This window comes from Solenopsis invicta, chromosome 13 (genome assembly GCF_016802725.1).
Source record: "Solenopsis invicta isolate M01_SB chromosome 13, UNIL_Sinv_3.0, whole genome shotgun sequence".
Taxonomy (NCBI): Eukaryota; Metazoa; Arthropoda; class Insecta; order Hymenoptera; family Formicidae; genus Solenopsis; species Solenopsis invicta.
In genome coordinates this window covers 5556245-5575646 of record NC_052676.1, presented here as the reverse complement: position 1 = coordinate 5575646, position 19402 = coordinate 5556245, and the positions used below count along the sequence as shown (strand labels likewise).

General features: G+C 30.7%; 2 protein-coding genes across 3 annotated transcripts in view; both read left to right on the top strand.

Moving 5' to 3' along the window:
* The first annotated feature begins 827 nt into the window (after positions 1 to 827).
* Positions 828 to 6602, top strand: LOC105193798 (probable cytosolic oligopeptidase A). The gene is made up of 11 exons (XM_011158392.3): positions 828 to 1016; positions 1599 to 1762; positions 2048 to 2430; positions 2926 to 3082; positions 3156 to 3392; positions 3643 to 3769; positions 4356 to 4740; positions 5047 to 5159; positions 5310 to 5477; positions 5735 to 5866; positions 6097 to 6602. Exons 1-11 carry the CDS (start codon positions 931 to 933, stop codon positions 6323 to 6325), a joined length of 2181 nt encoding a protein of 726 aa, XP_011156694.1. The 5' UTR covers positions 828 to 930; the 3' UTR covers positions 6326 to 6602.
* A 7654-nt stretch (positions 6603 to 14256) lies between these two features.
* The window catches only part of LOC105193799 (interleukin-1 receptor accessory protein-like 1), a 293637-nt gene continuing 288491 nt past the window's right edge, over positions 14257 to 19402 (top strand). For both annotated transcript variants that reach the window (XR_005576180.1, XM_039456823.1), the window contains exon 1: positions 14257 to 15624. Coding sequence is in view for 1 of the 2 variants with exons in the window: in XM_039456823.1 (XP_039312757.1) it covers positions 15371 to 15624 (254 nt within the window). In the remaining variant the exon portion in view is untranslated. The remainder of the gene's footprint in view (positions 15625 to 19402) is intronic.

Below are 19402 nucleotides of genomic sequence, written 5' to 3'. Positions count from 1 at the left end.
TCATTTTTATTTTGTGAAGAAAAGTTTATTTTTTAAACATATGTTCTAAAATGCTTTGTTTTCAAAATGCAGGATTCTCTGGGTGTTTATCTCTGGTGGGAATAAATTTTATAAAATATATATTTTAAAATTTCAAATGAAAATCGAAAATTACAATTCATTTTAATTTATTCGAGTTCGCTCTTTAGAGTTATTTTTAAATTTAAATGGACTCAAATAAATTAAAACAAAAAATGTTATTAGATATCGTTGCAATAATTAAAACAAAGTAAAATGATTTTATATATGATGAAATGAGGAATATGATCCTCCAATCTTTTTGTAATGTTTGAATGTAATATTTGTTAAAAATATTAATTATGATAATATCGACAAATGTGTAGAAAGTACAAGTAAAATAATATTTTTATTTATATACATATATTAAGCGTATGAGTAATATTATATGTTTCTTTTGTACATAAACATTATTTATAAATAATTTAAACAATTATATTTGTCTTATTATTTTTTCTGCCAAAAAAATCAAGAGACCAAAAAATGAAACTTTGCCAGGGCAACATGAAGAATTAGTTATATTCGAATATCTGGGCTTGCAGAGATTGATCTGGAAATAAAATATAGGTTACATAATTTATATATATATATATATATATATATATATATTTATACATGTAAAATATAATTTATACATATAACAACATATAATCAAAACAGTTTCTATAAATTATTATGAATACGCATTGTGCGCATTGCGCGGCGGCAAACCATAATTGCGACGATATCGATTGTGTCTCGAGCGATTCGAGAGATCGTAGAGTTCGATGTATTGATGCGATCACTGCGGCTTTTAGGTTGGGTAATCCTTTTTCAATTGGATCGCGATGTGTTTTTGATGTTATTTAAAAAGTAATTGTCCTCGTGTGTGAAATGGCGGTGTCCTTTCTCGGAAAAAGAATCGCTCTAACGCAACGGAGTTTCTTGAAAATTCCGAAGCGACACGGATATATAGTCCTGTAAGTTCGTTTTGTCACGTAGAGGTTAAATTCCACTAGAACTCACGTTGTTTCTGTGTTTTTTAACATTTTGTTAAGTGTTTTTTTATTCATAAATTTTATTAATTAATTACAGCTCTACTTTTATCGTTTAGAGATCAAAACTTATTTATACTTTCGTACATGTGTTTTAAAATTGCGTTCTGTTATTTTTTTATTATTTCTTCTATTATTTATTTTATTTATGTATCTATTGTATATTTGTGGACTATTTGTATAATTTCTTTAATATTTTCTATATCATCTATTTATTTATTATTTAATAATATATATTTTTGTATTTAAATATATATAAAAAATTGTTTAAATTTAAATTAATTTCATAATGTACATAATTTACATTGTAATATATTTATGTAACAAACTATAAGTCTAAATATATTAATTTCTAATTAAATTACGTAGAGTATATAATTATTTTATATCTTTTTTACATTTTTGTTTGACTATATTTTTGTTAAGTGCTTACAATAAATTTTTTGTTTATATTTGTGTCTATTTTGTATTTTATATAAGTTTATATTTTTATTCCCTGATGTCAAGACTTCCAGAAATAGGCGAAGAATCGTCAGAGAAAAATCCTTTATTGAAGGATGATAATTTACCAGAATTTAACACACTTACAATTGAAAAATGTATAGCGGCTATTGGAAAGCAAACTGTGGATTTTGAAGAGAAAATGAAAAACTTGGAAAATATTGTAGACTGTAAGTATGAAACATCAAACTAAAGAGGTATCATTTATTAAGTATTAGTATTTTATACTAAAGTTTTTAATTAAATAAATTATAAAAGTATTAATTTATTTTAAGACTGATAATATATTTTAATAATTAATATATATTCAAACATGCAATTTTTAATGTAATATGAATAGAGAGAATGACTAACATTTTGAGATTTTTTCTATCAATAGTAATAATAAAATTAACGTAATATAACTCTTGAGCAAAAGAAATATAATCTAATTATAATTTTTATTCTTTTTACAGCAAAAAATGTAGATGTATTTAATGATTGGTTGCACCCAATCGAAGACGCATATCTTCCTCTAGAGACTACTTGGGGGATAGCAAAAACTTTGTACTTTGGTAATCAGAGTATGATGCCAACAAAATGTTACATGGGTATTCATGAACGTGCCACAAGAGCCATAGCTAGCAAATTTGGCAGTGCACCACTCTTTAAAGCATGCAAGGAAGCACTGGAAAATAAGGATATTAAATTGACACATTCACAGAGGAGAGTGCTTACCAAGTATGTGTTGGAGGGAACTTTGAATGGCCTGCAACTCCAGGGTAAAGAATTTGAAAAATACTCGGATGACTTAAGCTATATCATGACGAAAATTAAGGAATACAAGGCGAAATATGAGGTCTGTTATATAATCAGAAACATTTCTAATAATTATAATACGCGAATCTAGAAAAGACTAATAAATTATATATATAATTTATTTATATTTATATACAGCCTTGGCCAAATGTATTTGGCACCTATATTTTTATTTTATTTTATTTATCTGGAATTTGTCTTATCTTTTATCTGTAATATTTTATATTGATTATTGATGTTATACATAAGTTTAAAGTATTCTTGAAATAAAGACTATGTATAATTTCGTATTTCAATTTCTATTTAAAATCTTTCTAGTAAAAAATTTTTAGTAAAATATTTTTAACAATGTAGGTGCTTAATACTGTTGACCAAGGCTGTAGAGATTATTTTTATTTTACATTGAAGAAAATAACATTGTTATCAGAATTTTATTTTTGCCATTACAGTGCACTCTTTGTCTTTATGAACGTTTGTAATTTACCCTGAGAGAAGCATAGAAACAAATTAAAAATTAAATTAATCTTTTTTTTAGAGTTCTACAGCCGTGTATAATATGGCAATACATAATAAGCACATTATTGAAGATTTTCCAGAAGATTATCTGCAGTCTATTGCGACCGATCCTAGGCAACCTTACATGGGGCCTTGGAAGATCACTTTAAAACCGTACATTCTACAACCGTTTATGGGTATACATTTTTATTATTAAAATTAATGAAATTTTGAAGTTCAAACATTTTAAATGATTTGTATTTCCGTTAGAATATTGTCCTGATCGCGAATTAAGGGCAGCGATTTGGGATGCTGACGTTACTCGGTGCTCTAATTATCAAGAAAGATCCGTTCAAGCCAGTGTGACGTTGGAGGAACTCCGAGGAAGAAGAATTGAGCAGGCGCAACGCTTAGGATTCAAAAATTACGCGGATATGAGCATGCAAACAAAGATGGCCGGCACATTGGAGAATCTGCACGACACGCTAGAAACTCTTCGACAAACTGGTAATACTCATACAATTAATTTTATGTAAATATTTTATCATAAAAATGGGAAATGTAATTCAGAAGTAATTAATTAATACAGCACTGATTTGTTAAAATGATGAACGAACACTTAACATTATTAATTAATCTGTTAGAAGCAATCATATTTTTTATTAATTTTTTACACTGAAATTGTGATAGTAATAATAAATTTCAAATTATTATCAGCTAATATTAATTCATTAATAATTATTTGTTGTTTTTTAAGCCTTTCCGGTTCAGGAACAGGAAATCGCAAGTTTAACTGATTTTGCAAAAGAGAGAGGGTTTAATGATGCTATAAGGGTATGGGATATTGCGTATTGGGGTAGAAAACAACGTCTTAGCATGTATAAGTAAGTAAATTAAAATCCAGATAAAAAATCTTCAAATCCACATAAAAAATATCATATATTTTGTATCAAAAAATTGTATATATGTCGCAGGCAAATAGCAATTTTAGGAAAATGGTATCTGACTAGGCAAATAGCATTTGCCAGGTTAGGTTAGGTTAGAATAAATTACATAATTTTTGTGTTTTTAAAGCAGGCATTTTGTGTTTTTAATTCTCTACTTTAAATACACAACATGCTTGCTTGAAAAACACAAAAATTCTATAATTATTGGGTTTTTAAAGCAGGCATTTTGTGTTTTAATTTTAAGCTATTTGACCAGGCAAATGCTATTTGCCTAATCAGATACTATTTTTCTAAAATTGCTATTTGCCTACGACATATACATATATTAAAATATTATCTTACGATAGATTACATTGTAAAATATAAGTATTTGAAAGAAAAAATATAAAGTATAAATATATCTAGTAGAATTTGTGTATTATTTAAAATATTTGCTGATATTTATTTTTGCTGAAAATCCATGATATCGAATAAAAAATACAAAGTAGTTTTAAATGTTTTACCTAATTTTGCGTTTATTCAGCTGCAACGAGTACAAATGGAGAGAGTACTTTCCGCTACCGACTGTTTTGTCGGGCCTCTTCAATCACATCGAGTCACTTTTCAACGTGAAAATTGTTGAAAGTAAGAAAGCAGATATCTGGCACAAAGATGTTTGGTTTTTTGACATATTCGATTTGAACGGATCCAGTGCAACACCCATCGCAAACTTCTACCTGGATCCTTATGCCAGAGGCAGGGAGAAATTCCGCAAAGAGCAGGACTCGGGATGGGTATCTACGATCAAAAGCAAAAGCAAAATTGGCAATAGCACTCCGTTGATTGCTCTGATCTTTAATTTTCCGCCACCGATAGGCGATAAACCGTCTTTGCTCTCCTTCAGAGACGTACAAGTCCTCTTCCAGAAGGTAATAAGCTATTATACAAGATGTTCGGCAACAAATGAAAGAAAATTTCAGAAGTAGATCATAAATATTTAAATATTCATGTAAAAAGAGTACTTAAAGCGCATATTTATGTTTATAATTAAAAAAACAAAACCTCGCAATTTTGTTATTTTTTATTTTAGTCTTATTTTATCATCTAGTATCACTCCTTAAATTTTATACCACTTTATGCTAAATATTTGGTGTATTATATTGTTTATAAAATTATAATGGTTGTATGCGGCATTATTAATAAAATAATATTTTACAATTGTTTTTACATTACAGTTTGGGCACGCTTTGCAACATTTGCTAACTACGATTGAGTACTCTGACATTGCCGGATTGTCGTTTGTGGAATGGGATGCGGTATTTATTTGCGATTTCTTTATGGAGAACTGGTATAGTTATTTTGTATTTATCTCTTTCACACACATTTAACAGCTTTTTTGTATTTTTACTTTTACGTATCATCGTTAATTTTATAATTAATTAATAAGTGTAAGATCTATTTTAATTTTGTTTTATATAATTTTATTCAATGGTATTAGGTTATACGAACCGTTCATGTTGCAAAAAATCTCTGAACATTATAAAACAAAGGAGCCATTACCTGCAGAAGCTATCGAGGGCATTAAAAAGATAAGATCGCATTTAGCTGGCTACAAACTTTGCAAAGAACTTTACTTGTCACATTTGGATCTGGAGTTGCATTCTAGGTAAGCATCAGTTTATGAAGAATTTTTGTTCAATAAATCTTAAATCCGAATTTCTTTTTAAGTTATTTAAAAGAAACATAATTCATTAATTGAATATTTCTATCCTAACCTATCTTGTTATATCAATGTTTAAAATAAACAAAATATTTGCCATTCTTTCAATATAATAATTCGAACAACTTAGTACTGAAATGATGTCAGTCTTCGCGTTATTTAATTATTAATAAAATTTTATTTTATTATTGAAAAAATTATAGTGAAACATTTTGGGTACCCATGATGAAACGCCTCTGGCCGAAGTATTTCGTGTTACCTCTCGAAAAAAGGGACGTTCACGTTTGCAACTTTGAAGCTATATGGAGCGGCAATTGGGCAGCCGCGTATTTTAGGTATCGTAGAATTTTTTTATATTATATATATTAAAGAACTCTTGCAAATTGATTTAAATATATGTAATTGTTATTTCAAATTATACAAAATTTTTTTATACTATAATGAAGTAACAAAAAGTAAGTTATTTAATAATTGTTATAATATTGGTATGATAAATGTTTATAAATGTTATCGTAGTTCACATTGCGCAAACACTAAATGAATCTGTTAAACCGTTAAATTGCAGCAAAGTTTGGTCCGAGATGATAGCTGCCGATTTATATACAGCTTTCCAAGAAAACAAATCCGACGAATCGCAGAAGGAGTTGGGCGCTAGGTTCCGCAATACATTTTTGTCCTTAGGCGGCAGTTATCCTTCCGCCGAGGTGTTTAGGAAGTTTAGGGGAAGGGATCCAAGTCCACAGGCGTTACTGGACAATCTGGGATTAACGCGAACAGCGAAGGAAACCAAGTGATTTGATTGTATTGAAAGAATTATATGATTAGCTTAGATAGATAGATTAGATAGATAACTGACCACTTCAAGAGTGCGCAAAGATAATGATGAATCCTGTATAGTAACAGCTATTATTATCTGGAGCTATAACGATATAGAGCCAGGAATTAATTGAAACGTAAAGTGGTCAAATTACGCAATAAATTATTACTTGTAAAATATTGTGCTAAAGAACGCGAATTTTTTGTTTAAAGTGATATATGAAAGTTATATAATTTGAATAAAAGAAATATTTAGTGTATTATAAATTTTTTTCTCTGCGTTTTTAATAAAATAATTCTTACATTTACCTTCTCCATTTTTCTCTGCTGTAACATATATATGCCAGTAAAATCATACTTTTTATTTAATTTATTTTTAACGAAACTTTTAATTGAATGAGTTTATTGCTCATGTAACATTTAACGTAAAAAGATTAATTTTAAAAACCTGTAATTTTATTTTAATTTGGTTGAAAAAATATATTAACTTAATATATTAACATATTATTAACTTTTAGGAGAAAGAGGCTCTCATATTTAGATACTTATTAGCATCATTTATTATTAAATTGACATTCAATTTAATAATGTGATATTACTATTTCTTGTTCAACTTTTTTAATTCTCCGTTTTTTTTGTGGTTTCCAGATTTGATTCTATTATTAAAATTATAAAAAATTGTTATTTTGTGAAAATAATTTTTATATGTAAACTAATATTATTATTTCTACATATTTATAATAATTTTTTAACTAATAGATAAAACAATACTATTTTACCGTGTTTCGGTAATTTATCTCTTGATTAGTTCATTCAACTGATCAAAGATGATGGTTGTATCGCAAATCTGTAATTAATATTCACAATATTTTACTTATTTTATCATGATACACATAAATCACCAACGTAAACTGATATGTAATAATGTACAAATTTGTTTGTAAGATAAATAAGTATTAAATGAGAAAAAAAAGCATAAGTAGAGCAGAATTATCATAAGGCAATTAAAGTAACTAAGTAAACACGAGCAAGATATGTGGAACTCGATAAACAAACGACATTTCAGTTTCCTAGAATGCTATCTGTTTCTTTTCGAACAGAAGGTTGTAGCCTTCTTGAATAATGTAGACCGGCTTTACATCAATAATTCCTGGAAAACATGTATAATCTATCTAGTAATATTAGTAATTATCAGTTTGTCGTAATTACTATTTTGCAAACAATTCTCGCAAGAAGATTCAAATTCTGATTAATTGATAATTAGCTCTGAGAATTACTGAGATTTTCTAATCTTTTTTTTTCGTCCGTTGAATAGCAAAAGATTAATACTACATATTAATAAAATATTATTAAGCATTAACACTATAAATCATAATTGCTGAATAAATTAACTCTTTCAGTTACGCAATTTGGAGAACGGGTGGATATTCACATCATGTTTTTATAGATTTTCGATTGTTTAATTCAAATCCACTCAAAATAAGATTTCTAAAATTCAAAATGGCGGATTCAATAGCGTAAATATAATTTCCAAATACTTGGAAATTATAATAAATCTAATCGATCCATCACATTAGATTTGACATTTTGAAAACAAAATTTTAATTGAAAATTTAAAATTACTAAAAATTTCTAGTAATCTTTGTACACAAGTACATAACACATAAATCTTTCAAATTATTGCAAAATTATATTTATTTGTAGAAACTTACACTGTTTTAACTTTGTGTTGTGTGAAGAGTTGAAAATTGAATTTGAAAAAAAATCTGCAAAAAAATTGTTTTTTATTCCTTAAGGTATCTACTTTATTTGAAAAAAAAGTATGCGTTTACCTGGAATAGTTTACGTACAAATAAATTTAAGATAAGAATGTAGCACTTTTTAGATATTAATTTTATAACAAAATGATTCGAAATGGATAGAAATAAGTTTATTTCGACATTTTCGGATTTGCGTTTCAGATTTTTCTAATACATTTAAATTCAAAAATAATATGAATATATCCGAATTTAAAGTATTTAAAAAGTTTATTTCGAATTTCAAATTATTTGAATCCAAAAATAATATAATTGGGATATGAATCTATTTGAAATCAAAATAATGAATAGTGCATTTCCTATTTCAATCCATTTGAGTTTATTTAAATCCATAAATACTTTAGAATTCTAAAGTGCAAACTTGGATAAATTAAAATAAATTGCAATTTTCAATTGATTTAAATTTATTTTTGTTTGCTGAGTTGTTTATAACAACAAAAATGTTAACAATATTGAACAAATGATCATTGGAGAGTCAAAACTGAACAGTTAGTCGAAAACAGCAAAAAGTTTAATAATATTAATAAATCTTACATGACGTAATTAAAAAAAAAATAATAAAAAAAGATATCTTATATAATATGTTGTGACTGAAAAGGTTAATCGGTCGCTAACCAGCCCTAAACATCTCTCACCTCGAGATGCTCGTGGCTGTAACGATACTTGACGGGACGTCAACGATATCAATGATAGCATCTGGTCTTCATTCTCGCTTTCGGTATTGACTACTTAATTAACAGCCGCAAACAAGCCGGGTTTTTCATTGGGCGTGCACGTTTTTATCGCGCTCGGTTGTCGTCGTCGTCGTCGTCGTCATCGTCGTCGATGCCGTTCGACGCGCGACCTTATTCACACCCGTTATATTACGGCACGGTAGGTAGGTAGGATTATGAGTCACCTTCTCCGCATGAATACTAAATGCCTCGCTGCATCATTATCAGGCGTCGCACGTGCAAAATTTATTTATGAGCTCGTTAATCATGCTTATTTATAGCGAGTCCATTTATTTACTATGTCAATTCTTTATGGAACGATCAAATCCGCTCGTCACGATCACTCGCAACTAAAATCTGAATTTGTTATTGCAAAAGAAGTGTACAGATCCGTATTGCATTTATAGCTTGGTAAACTATATTTTAGCGAAATTGTGTAAAAAATGTGATTGCGCGAGAAGTAATAGTACAAAATATATTTGAAGAAAGATATATTTAAAATTAAGACAGAATTAGCAATTGAAGATCAAAGGAAACAAAATAAGAAAATCAGAAGGCTGAATGTAAGCGCTGAAAAAATTGAAATGGAGTTGAAATGAGTAGAAACAATCTTTTAGAGATGAAGAACAAAATTATAAAGTATAGGTAAACTTGAGCCAAATGAGATCAATCATTTATTTAATGATCAATAAAGATCACTTTTGAATTTACCATTTAAAAACGCGTTTTGTATCTAGAGTTGTGCTTAAAAGATGTGTCATGGGAAGTAGATACAGGTGTTAGTGCAACGAAAACTTGTGACAAAGTAGGCATATCTACTGATTTCATAAAAATTTGCTTCAAAGTTTTTAAGTATACGTCATTTTATGGTTTGCTGTAATTTATTGCAATATTATTTAACTTCTTAACCACAGAAAATAACAAACAAACAATCGATACAAATGTATCAATTTTTTGGAATAAATATATATTTCAGAAATAATGTGTGTACTCATACAATAAGTAAGGCCTGCCCAGCAAATAAAAATAAATTCAAATGAATTGTAAATTGCACTGTATTTTAATTTATTCAAGTTTGCCCTTTAGAGTTCCGGAGTATATTTGGATTCAAATGGACTTAAATAGATTGAAATACGAAATGCGCCATTCATCATTTTGAATTTGAATGGATTCGTGTCCCTATTATATTATTTTTAAGTTCAAACAAATTGAAATACAAAATAAGCTATTCATCATGTTGAATTCAGATGTATTTATATTATTTTTAGATTTAAATGGATTTGAAAAATCTAAAGCGCGAATTCGAAAAAGTTGAAATAAATTTATATCTATCCGTTTCAATTAATTTTTGTTTACATGGGTGCTTATATTCATTGTTATTTGTTTATTAACTTTATTATGCGTGAGCTCCATCAGAGGATAATGTTGCTTTTAAAATAATACCAAAATTATATTCATATGACTAGAAATTGCCAGGGTTGGATAAATTAATATATTTTTTAACTAAATGAAGTTAAAGTTAATGGCTTATAAAATTAATTTACTCACATTAAAAGTTATAAAAGAATAAAAATTTAACTAGTTAAAAGTTACGTTAAGAATAAATTAATTTAAATTAAAAGTTAATTTTGCAAAGCATTATTTATGTTACGTTATAAAAATTTGCATGCTTTTAGTGTTAAATTGCTAAAGTAATTATAATATGAATTATCAAATAAATTTAATATTTTATTTGTAAATTAAATTTATATGAAATAAGAAAGAAATTGTTTTTTATATATTTAAATGTATTTTTTTACGTAAATTTTATCTTAAAAAACTTTATCCTGAAAAAAGTTAATAAATTAAATTTTATTTGTTTCAAAAATAACTAATTAAAGTTAAATTTAAATCATTTAAAATTAACTAAGTTAAATTAAAAAATTGTTTATTTTCTTATTTTCTAATTTTCTTCAAAGAATAATTAAAGATAAAATTAAAGACAATTGTGATGTTTAACAGTAGAAAAAACCGTGCAATATTTCTTTTTTTATTAATAATTATTTCAAAATTGATTTAGAAGATAAATTTCTTGATTATTTTTAATTTATTTTTTATTCGGGTCTTTTATTATATTCATGAGCACATTATAAAACTCAAAATTAAAAAAAAAAATTGTGTTTTTGTTTATTCACAAATATTCTCTATGGAAAATATATTTTATCTCTGTGAATTTTTGAAATAAAAATTGTATTTTCAATTTATTTCAATATTTCCATAAATGGAATTTTAATAAATAAAATAAAGTAGGTAGATTTTATTTTTGAAATCTCTATTGACTTTGCTCCAATTTTACATACACAATTACGCCCTTTTATTGTTATCATCTTTTAATTTTGACTTTGCGTTCTCATAATATGCAACTTTAACAGAAGTTTTATTTAAGCCAGCGACTGCGGAAGCTGAAAGGATCCGAGGCTTTATGTGAAGAGATCAAGGAGAAATACGAGCCCCCGTGCTTTTCCATTCGGATTCGTAACTGACGCAATTTCGCGATTCGTGCTGCTGACGCGTCGTCGTCGTCGTTGCAACGACGAGCTTTTCGCTACGCCATGTAACAACGAGAGATGAAGCGAAGTGACCGCGAAGCTTCTCGGAATGCGAGACGCATACACGCGCACGCATGTATAGACGCACGTCGCGGCCTGCAAATGCGCAACGAGTGCACCAGACTGTCTAATCGCGCCGAGAGAGCGCGAAGGAGATTTCGAGGAACAGAGAGGCCAGAATCCGTGTTACTTGGAGCATGATGACGCGTCTCTCTCTCTCTCTCTCTCGTTCTCTCTTTCTCACTGTCCATCTCTCGTTTTCTCACTCATGCGTCATTATATCTCCTTATACCGGGTGTCTCGCCATGTCAACGTTACAAGGCTGGCTCGTGTGCGTATGTATATATGTACGTGAAATGCGTGGGCGCGCATAAAAATAAATACGTGCATTAGACGCCGCAAATGAGACAGGCGTACGAATTTTGGCGTAGCTATTACTCACTCAAACATGCGTGATATTAGTGCGTGATAATTTAGAACTTCGTCTGACAGTTTTAGCTCATCCGCGTTTCGTACGTACGAGAGATCGCCGTTCGAGATTAGATATAAATAACGACTTACGCGTGATATTATTCAATCGAGAAAAATGCAATTTTTTTTTAAATTGTCGCGCACAGGTCATGATCGGAGCTGTCGAGAGCAGTAAAGATTATTTTATATGTGTGGGTGACCAATGAAAAGTTTACGACATATATTTTATTTATTTATGTGCTTTTTGTATAGTTTATTACACTCGCGATTGACCAATATTGATACTTAAAGATAATAAAAAGAAGTAAGATAACAAAAATTGTTTGTAACAATTGTTTAATGCTACAAAGTATAAGTACAGGAAACGATTTTATTTTTAATGCTACAAAGTATAAGTACAGGAAACGATTTTATTTTATCGGCTTTATCTTATCTTTATTCAGATTATTTTAAAATGCACGTATTATCTCCGTCTTTATCGTAGATAGTTATCTTTTAAAATAGTTATCTTTTTCAGATTATTTAAATTAATGCGAACTACGAGTATGAAATAATTGTGTTCTTTTTTTAGTGCTTCAACCTTCAAATTACTATTTATTATAACAAAAGAATTTTTTGAAGTGTAACAACAGACTGCGTAGATCAGAAAATAGTAGCACAAGTTTGCAAAAATTATAAGTCTCAAAAATATAAGTGAATCAAAAATTTTTATAACTTTAATTTTGTTTGCGTTTAATTCAAATCAAACGAGAAACATTTTTTTTCTTGACAAATTAAATCATTTGAAGAATTTTTATTTTTAAAAAATAGAGGTTTCTAATAAGAAATCTAGGTAAAATGAGATATGATTTTATCTAGATAAAATTAAATTTTAATCATTTTTACCTGATTTAAGCAAAGTTAGGTAATAATTAGGTAAAATGTTAAAAGTTAAATTATAAAGTTTCTAACTTTTAACTTAACTGATTTTTAACTTTAATTATTTTTAAAACGTATAACTTTTTTTAAGTTAAAAATTTATCTATCTAAAAGAAAAAATACATTCCAACATAAAAAAATATTTTTTCATTATATTTCATGTAAACTTAATTTACAATTAAAATATTAAATTTATTTGATGATCCATATTATAATTGTTTTGTAATCCAATTTGAAAGAATTGCATATTTCTAATTTAATATAAGTATTTTTTTAAATTAACTTTTAATTTAACTTATTTTAATTTAATTTTGAATTTAATTAATTCTCAATAAAACAACGAAAAATTATGCATTGAACTTTGACATACATACGTGTTTTTATATTGCAAATAATTTTTATATTGTTTTGTAAAACGAAATGTTTCACTTTTAATTAACACAAAATATGTAGATTATTATTTTTTTTATCAGCCTTCCGTTTATTTCGGTTTATCATAAATCATATTAATTCTTTAAAACACAAGCAAAATCATACTTTTTTATTTAACTTACTCTTAACTTTTAATTGAGTTAGTTTTTCTGCTCATGTAATTTTTAACATAATATTATGAGCTTTTAACTTTAACTAACTTTGATTGAAAAAATATATTAACTTATATCAACTATATGAACTAGAGGGAAAGAGTTTTTACATTTATATATTTGTTAGCATCATTTATTATTACATTTACTTTCAATTTAATAACAAGATATCACTAATTCTTATTCAATTTAGAACTGCGTTTAATAACCAAGAAATTTATTCCACACGCAGTTTCGTGCATTTGGAAAGATATCTAAAATCACACAATAAAAATCAGCATTAACAATAAGATCTAGCTATAACCGATAATATTTATATTTTGTTCATAACTTATCCAACCCTCAAAGTTGGTCATACTTGAAATAACATTATTTAAAAACAAGTATCTAAAATAGAATAAAATAATGATTTAGTACTTATTATTTCAAACAACTGTTCATAACCTATTTCTTATTTTATACTTTAAATAAGTTTCCGGAATCTCTTTTATATTTATATTATTTTAAATAAGTCGCATCAGTTATTTCGATCCCTATTCAACTCTGGATCTAGGTACGTACATACAATTTGTATATCTACGTCGAGATAATTTTAAGATATCTAAGCACAACACCGCTTGTGTTTCTTACTTCCACGAAATAAATAAACTTTCGTTCTCGCGGGTTCGCCCGGTCGCCCGCCCGCGCCGCGTGTATATAAACACGCGCCGCCGGCCGGCGCGGCCGGCCGGCGCACCGCGCGCCGAGCGGCCGAGCGGCGCCGAGGTCGCCCGAAGCGGCGTGAGGCAACAGGCGGCTCGTTCCGGCAGGTGGGGAGAGTCAGTCGAATCGCGCGCGTCAGTGAGTCGTCGGAGTTCGCGGTGCGAGCATTGTACCCGGTACGGTCCCGTACACATACCCGCTCTGTCCTCGCAGTGTGTCGTGTGTCGCGCACAGTGTGTTCTCGTGCGTACGAGCGAGCGAGCGAGCGAGCGAGCGAGCGAGCGAGTCGGCCGGGTTTGTCGCTCTCCCGGTCGAGAAACGAACCGAAGGCTAATATCCGCGGCGCTTGGACAAAGCCGTTGCAAGCCGCCGCCGCCGCCGCGTGCAAATATTAGCCGTGTCGACGAGAAGCCGTGCCTCTCGAGACGTGGAGGATCAGTCGGAAGAGGAGGAGGAGGAGGAGGAGGAGGAAGAGGAGAACTCGAAGTTGATGCGCGATCGAACGAGAAAGGAAGGAAGCTCTCTCGCTGACGTTTCGAGTGTTTGACGTTCCCAGGTAAACGCGCCCCGCAAAACGCTCCGTGTTTGACGGCAAACACACAGCGGCGGCGGACATACGCCGCTCCTCCGCGCTGCTCCGAGAAGTTCCGAGAGAGCGACACGCGAGAGATAGAAGAGAGGTATTATATTGTGTTTACCGCCGGCGATACGGCGCATCGCACGGGCTTCCGCGAATTCGGAATCTCGCCGCAGTTGATTTGAGTGTGTCGCGTCGCGACCGTTGCGTACGTGTGCGAGGGAGAGAGGGAGAGAGAAAAAGAGAGAGAGAGAGAACGGATTCGCTGCCAACTTCGCGTGGCGCGCGATCCGAATTCGAAGTTCGCGCGCGCGCAAGTCGCGCGACGGATTTCGGCGCGGTGCGCGGAGGAACTCGCGAAGGGGGAAAGGGAGCAGCAGCAGCAGCAGCAGCAGCTCGCGTGTGCCCTTCGGCGACGAACGTTTCGAGGGGCTCGCATGACGCGGACTTGCGGCTCGCCGACGGTAAACGCATCAGCATCGACGCGAGTTCGATGGCGCGCGCGGTGAACCCAGTGTTGACGCGGTGATCGCGAACTCGTGTGTGTGAATTTCGGATTTCCGTCGTTGTCGTCGTTCCGTCTTGCGATCGCGAGTGTGCCGTTGTGTTGTTGTCGATCGATATATCGAACGTATCGACGTGTGGTGCGACGAATGATGACGATGACGACGACGAGGAGCGCAAAAATGAGGATGTCGACGAGCGAGCTGCACGTCGTCATCGTGCTCGCGATTCTGTCGACGATCAGCCTCGGCAACGAGATTAAGGATTACTGCTCGATACACAAGTACGATAATCTACCGGGCGGCCTGAGCTTCACGAAGGAGGTCGTTACCATGGAGTACGCGAACGTGGGTGCGTTCAAGGCTCTTCACTGCTGCCTCAGGGGATACAGGAGCATCGAATGGTGAGTCCTTGCTTTCAGCCTTTTCCGCGTGCGACAGAATTTTCGGGTATCCCCCCGACGCCCAGAGATTTCATTGTGCGAAGAAAACTCGAGCGCTCCGAAGTAGCAAAGTAGCACTTTGAAGTAGCGAGGTAGCACAGTAATTGAAATAAGATATAATGCATTGGAAAAAAGAGAGTTAAAAACTTGTTCGTGGGATTTATGTCTCTCAGAATCCGCGGATATAAAAAATTTCATCTTCTCTCGATTTTTGAACGGTGAAATGATGAATTGTGTTCCTAATAAATAAATCAATTAATAAGAAAAATGCAAGTATCACAATGGGATTTTTTTTATAATCAATAAATACCGAAGAAAAAATGTCACAGGCTTGCTTGCTGAGATTTTGACTTTTTGCTCAGCGTATGTTTATTTTTATACAATTTCTCGATGTTTTCTTGAATAAATATAAAATATATTACTTTTGGCGAATATTTTTATTCAATTTTGATTAATTTAGCAAGGAATTCTTGCTAGATGTTTTTCGTCAAGTGCATATTAAAATTTTCATTCAGACAATGCACGAAATATTAATAATATTTGTCATATACGTACAATGATATACAAATTGTCGGTAATCATAAGAAATCAATGATTTATTATATTAATAATTTAGAAAAATAAATGTGCTATGATGCAATGTCATGTACTGAATGATTTACTAATAAGAAAAATGTGACACTTAAAAGGCTAATAAAAAAAGAGTCTCATTGCATTAGAAATTTAGTAGATTCAATCAATACGTCTCGGTCAAAAAGACGAATCAGAAATCTTGTAGAAATCATCAGATTAAATCCATCATACGTTCTGATTATAACATCTGGAATTTTTACTTAATAACCAGAAATTCCGCTTGGTTTCACTGAAAAAAAACGCATAAAATAATTTTTTTCAGTGAGTACATTAATTCTTGGATAAGGACTCGAATAGAATAACTGCACATTTGATGTTCTGCAAGTTACTTTTTCTTCCAATTTTTTGAGCGACTTTCTAATCCAACTAAGGTTTTATGTTCTTCAATTATTTTTTAATCGCTTCAAGTTATTTGAATCATATATCGCCTAATAATTTCAAACTTATATTCTTTTGAATAATTTATTAATGAAGGTAGGCAGAGAGTTACTTAAAATAACAATATATTAGTTCTCGGAACTTTAGGAACTCTGATTGAAGAATATGATCGATGCCCTATAAGTTTTTTTGAACACCTCTCCACTATCCATCTCTAGTTTTATTCCTCAATTATTTTTTTAATTTATTTTTGATGAATTTGAAAGTCGCTTAATAATTCAGAAACTGATTCCCTGCTGGATAATTTATTAATGAAAAAAAAAAAAAAACTACTTATAAAATATTACTTTTTAAATAGAAATTTGAGTAGAATAAATACTGTTCAAATTTTTATTATTCCCTCTTCTTTAAGCATTTCTCTAATCCAACTTCAATTTTTTTATATACCTGAATTATTTTTTAATGCTTTCAATTCGTTTGAGAATCATTTCGTTTATTTGCTAACTCGAAGAAAAAAAAATTTTGAATTATTAAAAATGATAAAAATACTTTTAATCCTCTACAATTAAAAGGCCAGATGATTACTCCATATAGCCATATATAATGGAGTAATCGTCTAGTCTTTTAATTGTAGAGGATTAAAAGTATTTTTATTAGCTTTTTAATCAGTATATTATGGTTTCATCAGAATTTTCTTCCTTTTCACAGAAACTCAGAAATTCTTGAATTATGTCATTTTGGTGTAGCAAATGAACGATAAATTACTTAAATTACTTCGAAAACTAATTTTCTACTGAATCCTAAATGAAGAAAGACAAAAGTTATTTAAAATGATGACACGTTAATTTTTAAATAGAAACTCGGATAGAATAATATGTCCTATAAGTTTCTGGTCATTCCTCTTTTTGAGCACACTCGGTTCTCTCGGTCCAACTCCAATTTTATTTTCCTCAATTCTTCTTTAATACCTTAGCTTTATTTGAAAATCGTATACACATGTATCTCGCCTAATACAATTCGGGAAGGCGATGGACAGGATACGCCCAGCCGCGAATTTTCGCGCTGGTTTGAGAATCCCTGCCACACCGCGTAATATCCTTTCCTTTCCTCGCGTTTCTTTCGCGAAGCGAATGCTCTTGCTCGTTCTCCACCTTCCCGAGAGCATTCTGCCTCCCCTTTATTCGCGCACGACCCGATGGGTGATAAATGCGAATGAAAACGAATCGAGGACTGCTTTCGGCACAAAAGCTGCCGGGGCACGCGGAGAGCGTTCGCATTATGCGAATGACATTTTCCTTTTAGCCAAGGTATTCGTCTCGTACCTGAAGCACCTGCTTATCTTCTGTTATCGTCGCGCGCGACACGTATCGATAACCCTTTCACGCTACCGGGACCGTTGTGCAGTTCGCCCGATTCTACAATGAGTCCCCGAGAACCTACGAGTACTCGAGCGGCGAGCATTTTCTCTCTTCTTTTAAGATCTCTTCCCTATGCCCTATCACGTACAGCCTCTCAATTTTGTTCCCGACAGTTGAATCACGAATAAAACAAAAATACGGTTGAAGTAAAATTAAGATGGGAGAGGAATTGGTCAGTTACTTCGGCAAGTTCGATTGGCGATAAATAGTCGAGTTACTTTCGTCGATTAGAAGCTATCGATTTGTTATAAGAGAAGCATTTTAGGAACGAAGTGGCTTTTTCGCAGTAATCTTCATGGTGTACTGTGAAAGGGAGCTCCATTTTTTTCATCTATTTAAAATCGAATCTATTAAAAATTTGTAAACATCAATTTTCAAGTTTCTTTAGTATAAATGTTTGCATTTCTTTTTGGAAAAAAATATAACATGATTAAATATAATTTAATTACTTTTGAAATTTCGAGAAATTTCCATGGATACACGGAGCAAAGTATTAATTCTATTTCTTGATAAGAAAAGCGTTTACTCAATTTACTTTTTTTCTTCTCGTAAATATAGTTATCTTTAACAAAGAATATTTTCCTGATCACAAATTTTAGAAAAGTTCATTATCATACGCCGAAGAAAAGAATTTGTACTCTTTCGAAGAATATTATAAAATTGTATCGAAAGAAAAAGAATAATAAGCAATTAAATTTTTATTTTAACTTAATATTCTTGATTGAAATAATAAATTACTAGGAAGTTCAGAATAATTTTAAATAAATTTGATGCTTATGACGAACTTATGATACATTTGAAGTAAGTAATATTTACTTAATTTATATTTTTTTCTGTGTGTACACAGAAGTTTATTTTAAGTAAGTATTACTTGTTTCAAGTAAATAATAAGTGTATTTATAAGATTATTGTTAAGAGAGAAAATATTCTTTATAAGGATAATTGTTATTTGAAAGCAAGGTTGGGTAAGTTAATGTATATTTTCAACCAGTTAGAGCTAATAGCTTATATAATTAATTAGTTACGTTAAGATTAAATTAACTTAAATTAAAAGTAATTTTAAAAAGCATTATTCATATTAAATTAGAAATTCATAATTTTTTAGTTCGATTATTCGAAACAATTGTAATATGGATTATTAAACAAATTTAATATTTTAGTTGTAAATTAAGTTTACATGAAACAACAAAGAAATATTTTTTTTTTCATCTGGGAATGCACTTTTTTCTTTCACATAGATAAATTTTTAACCTAAAAAGAAGTTAATAAATTAAAGTTTATGTGTTTTAAAAATAATTAGTTAGAGTTAC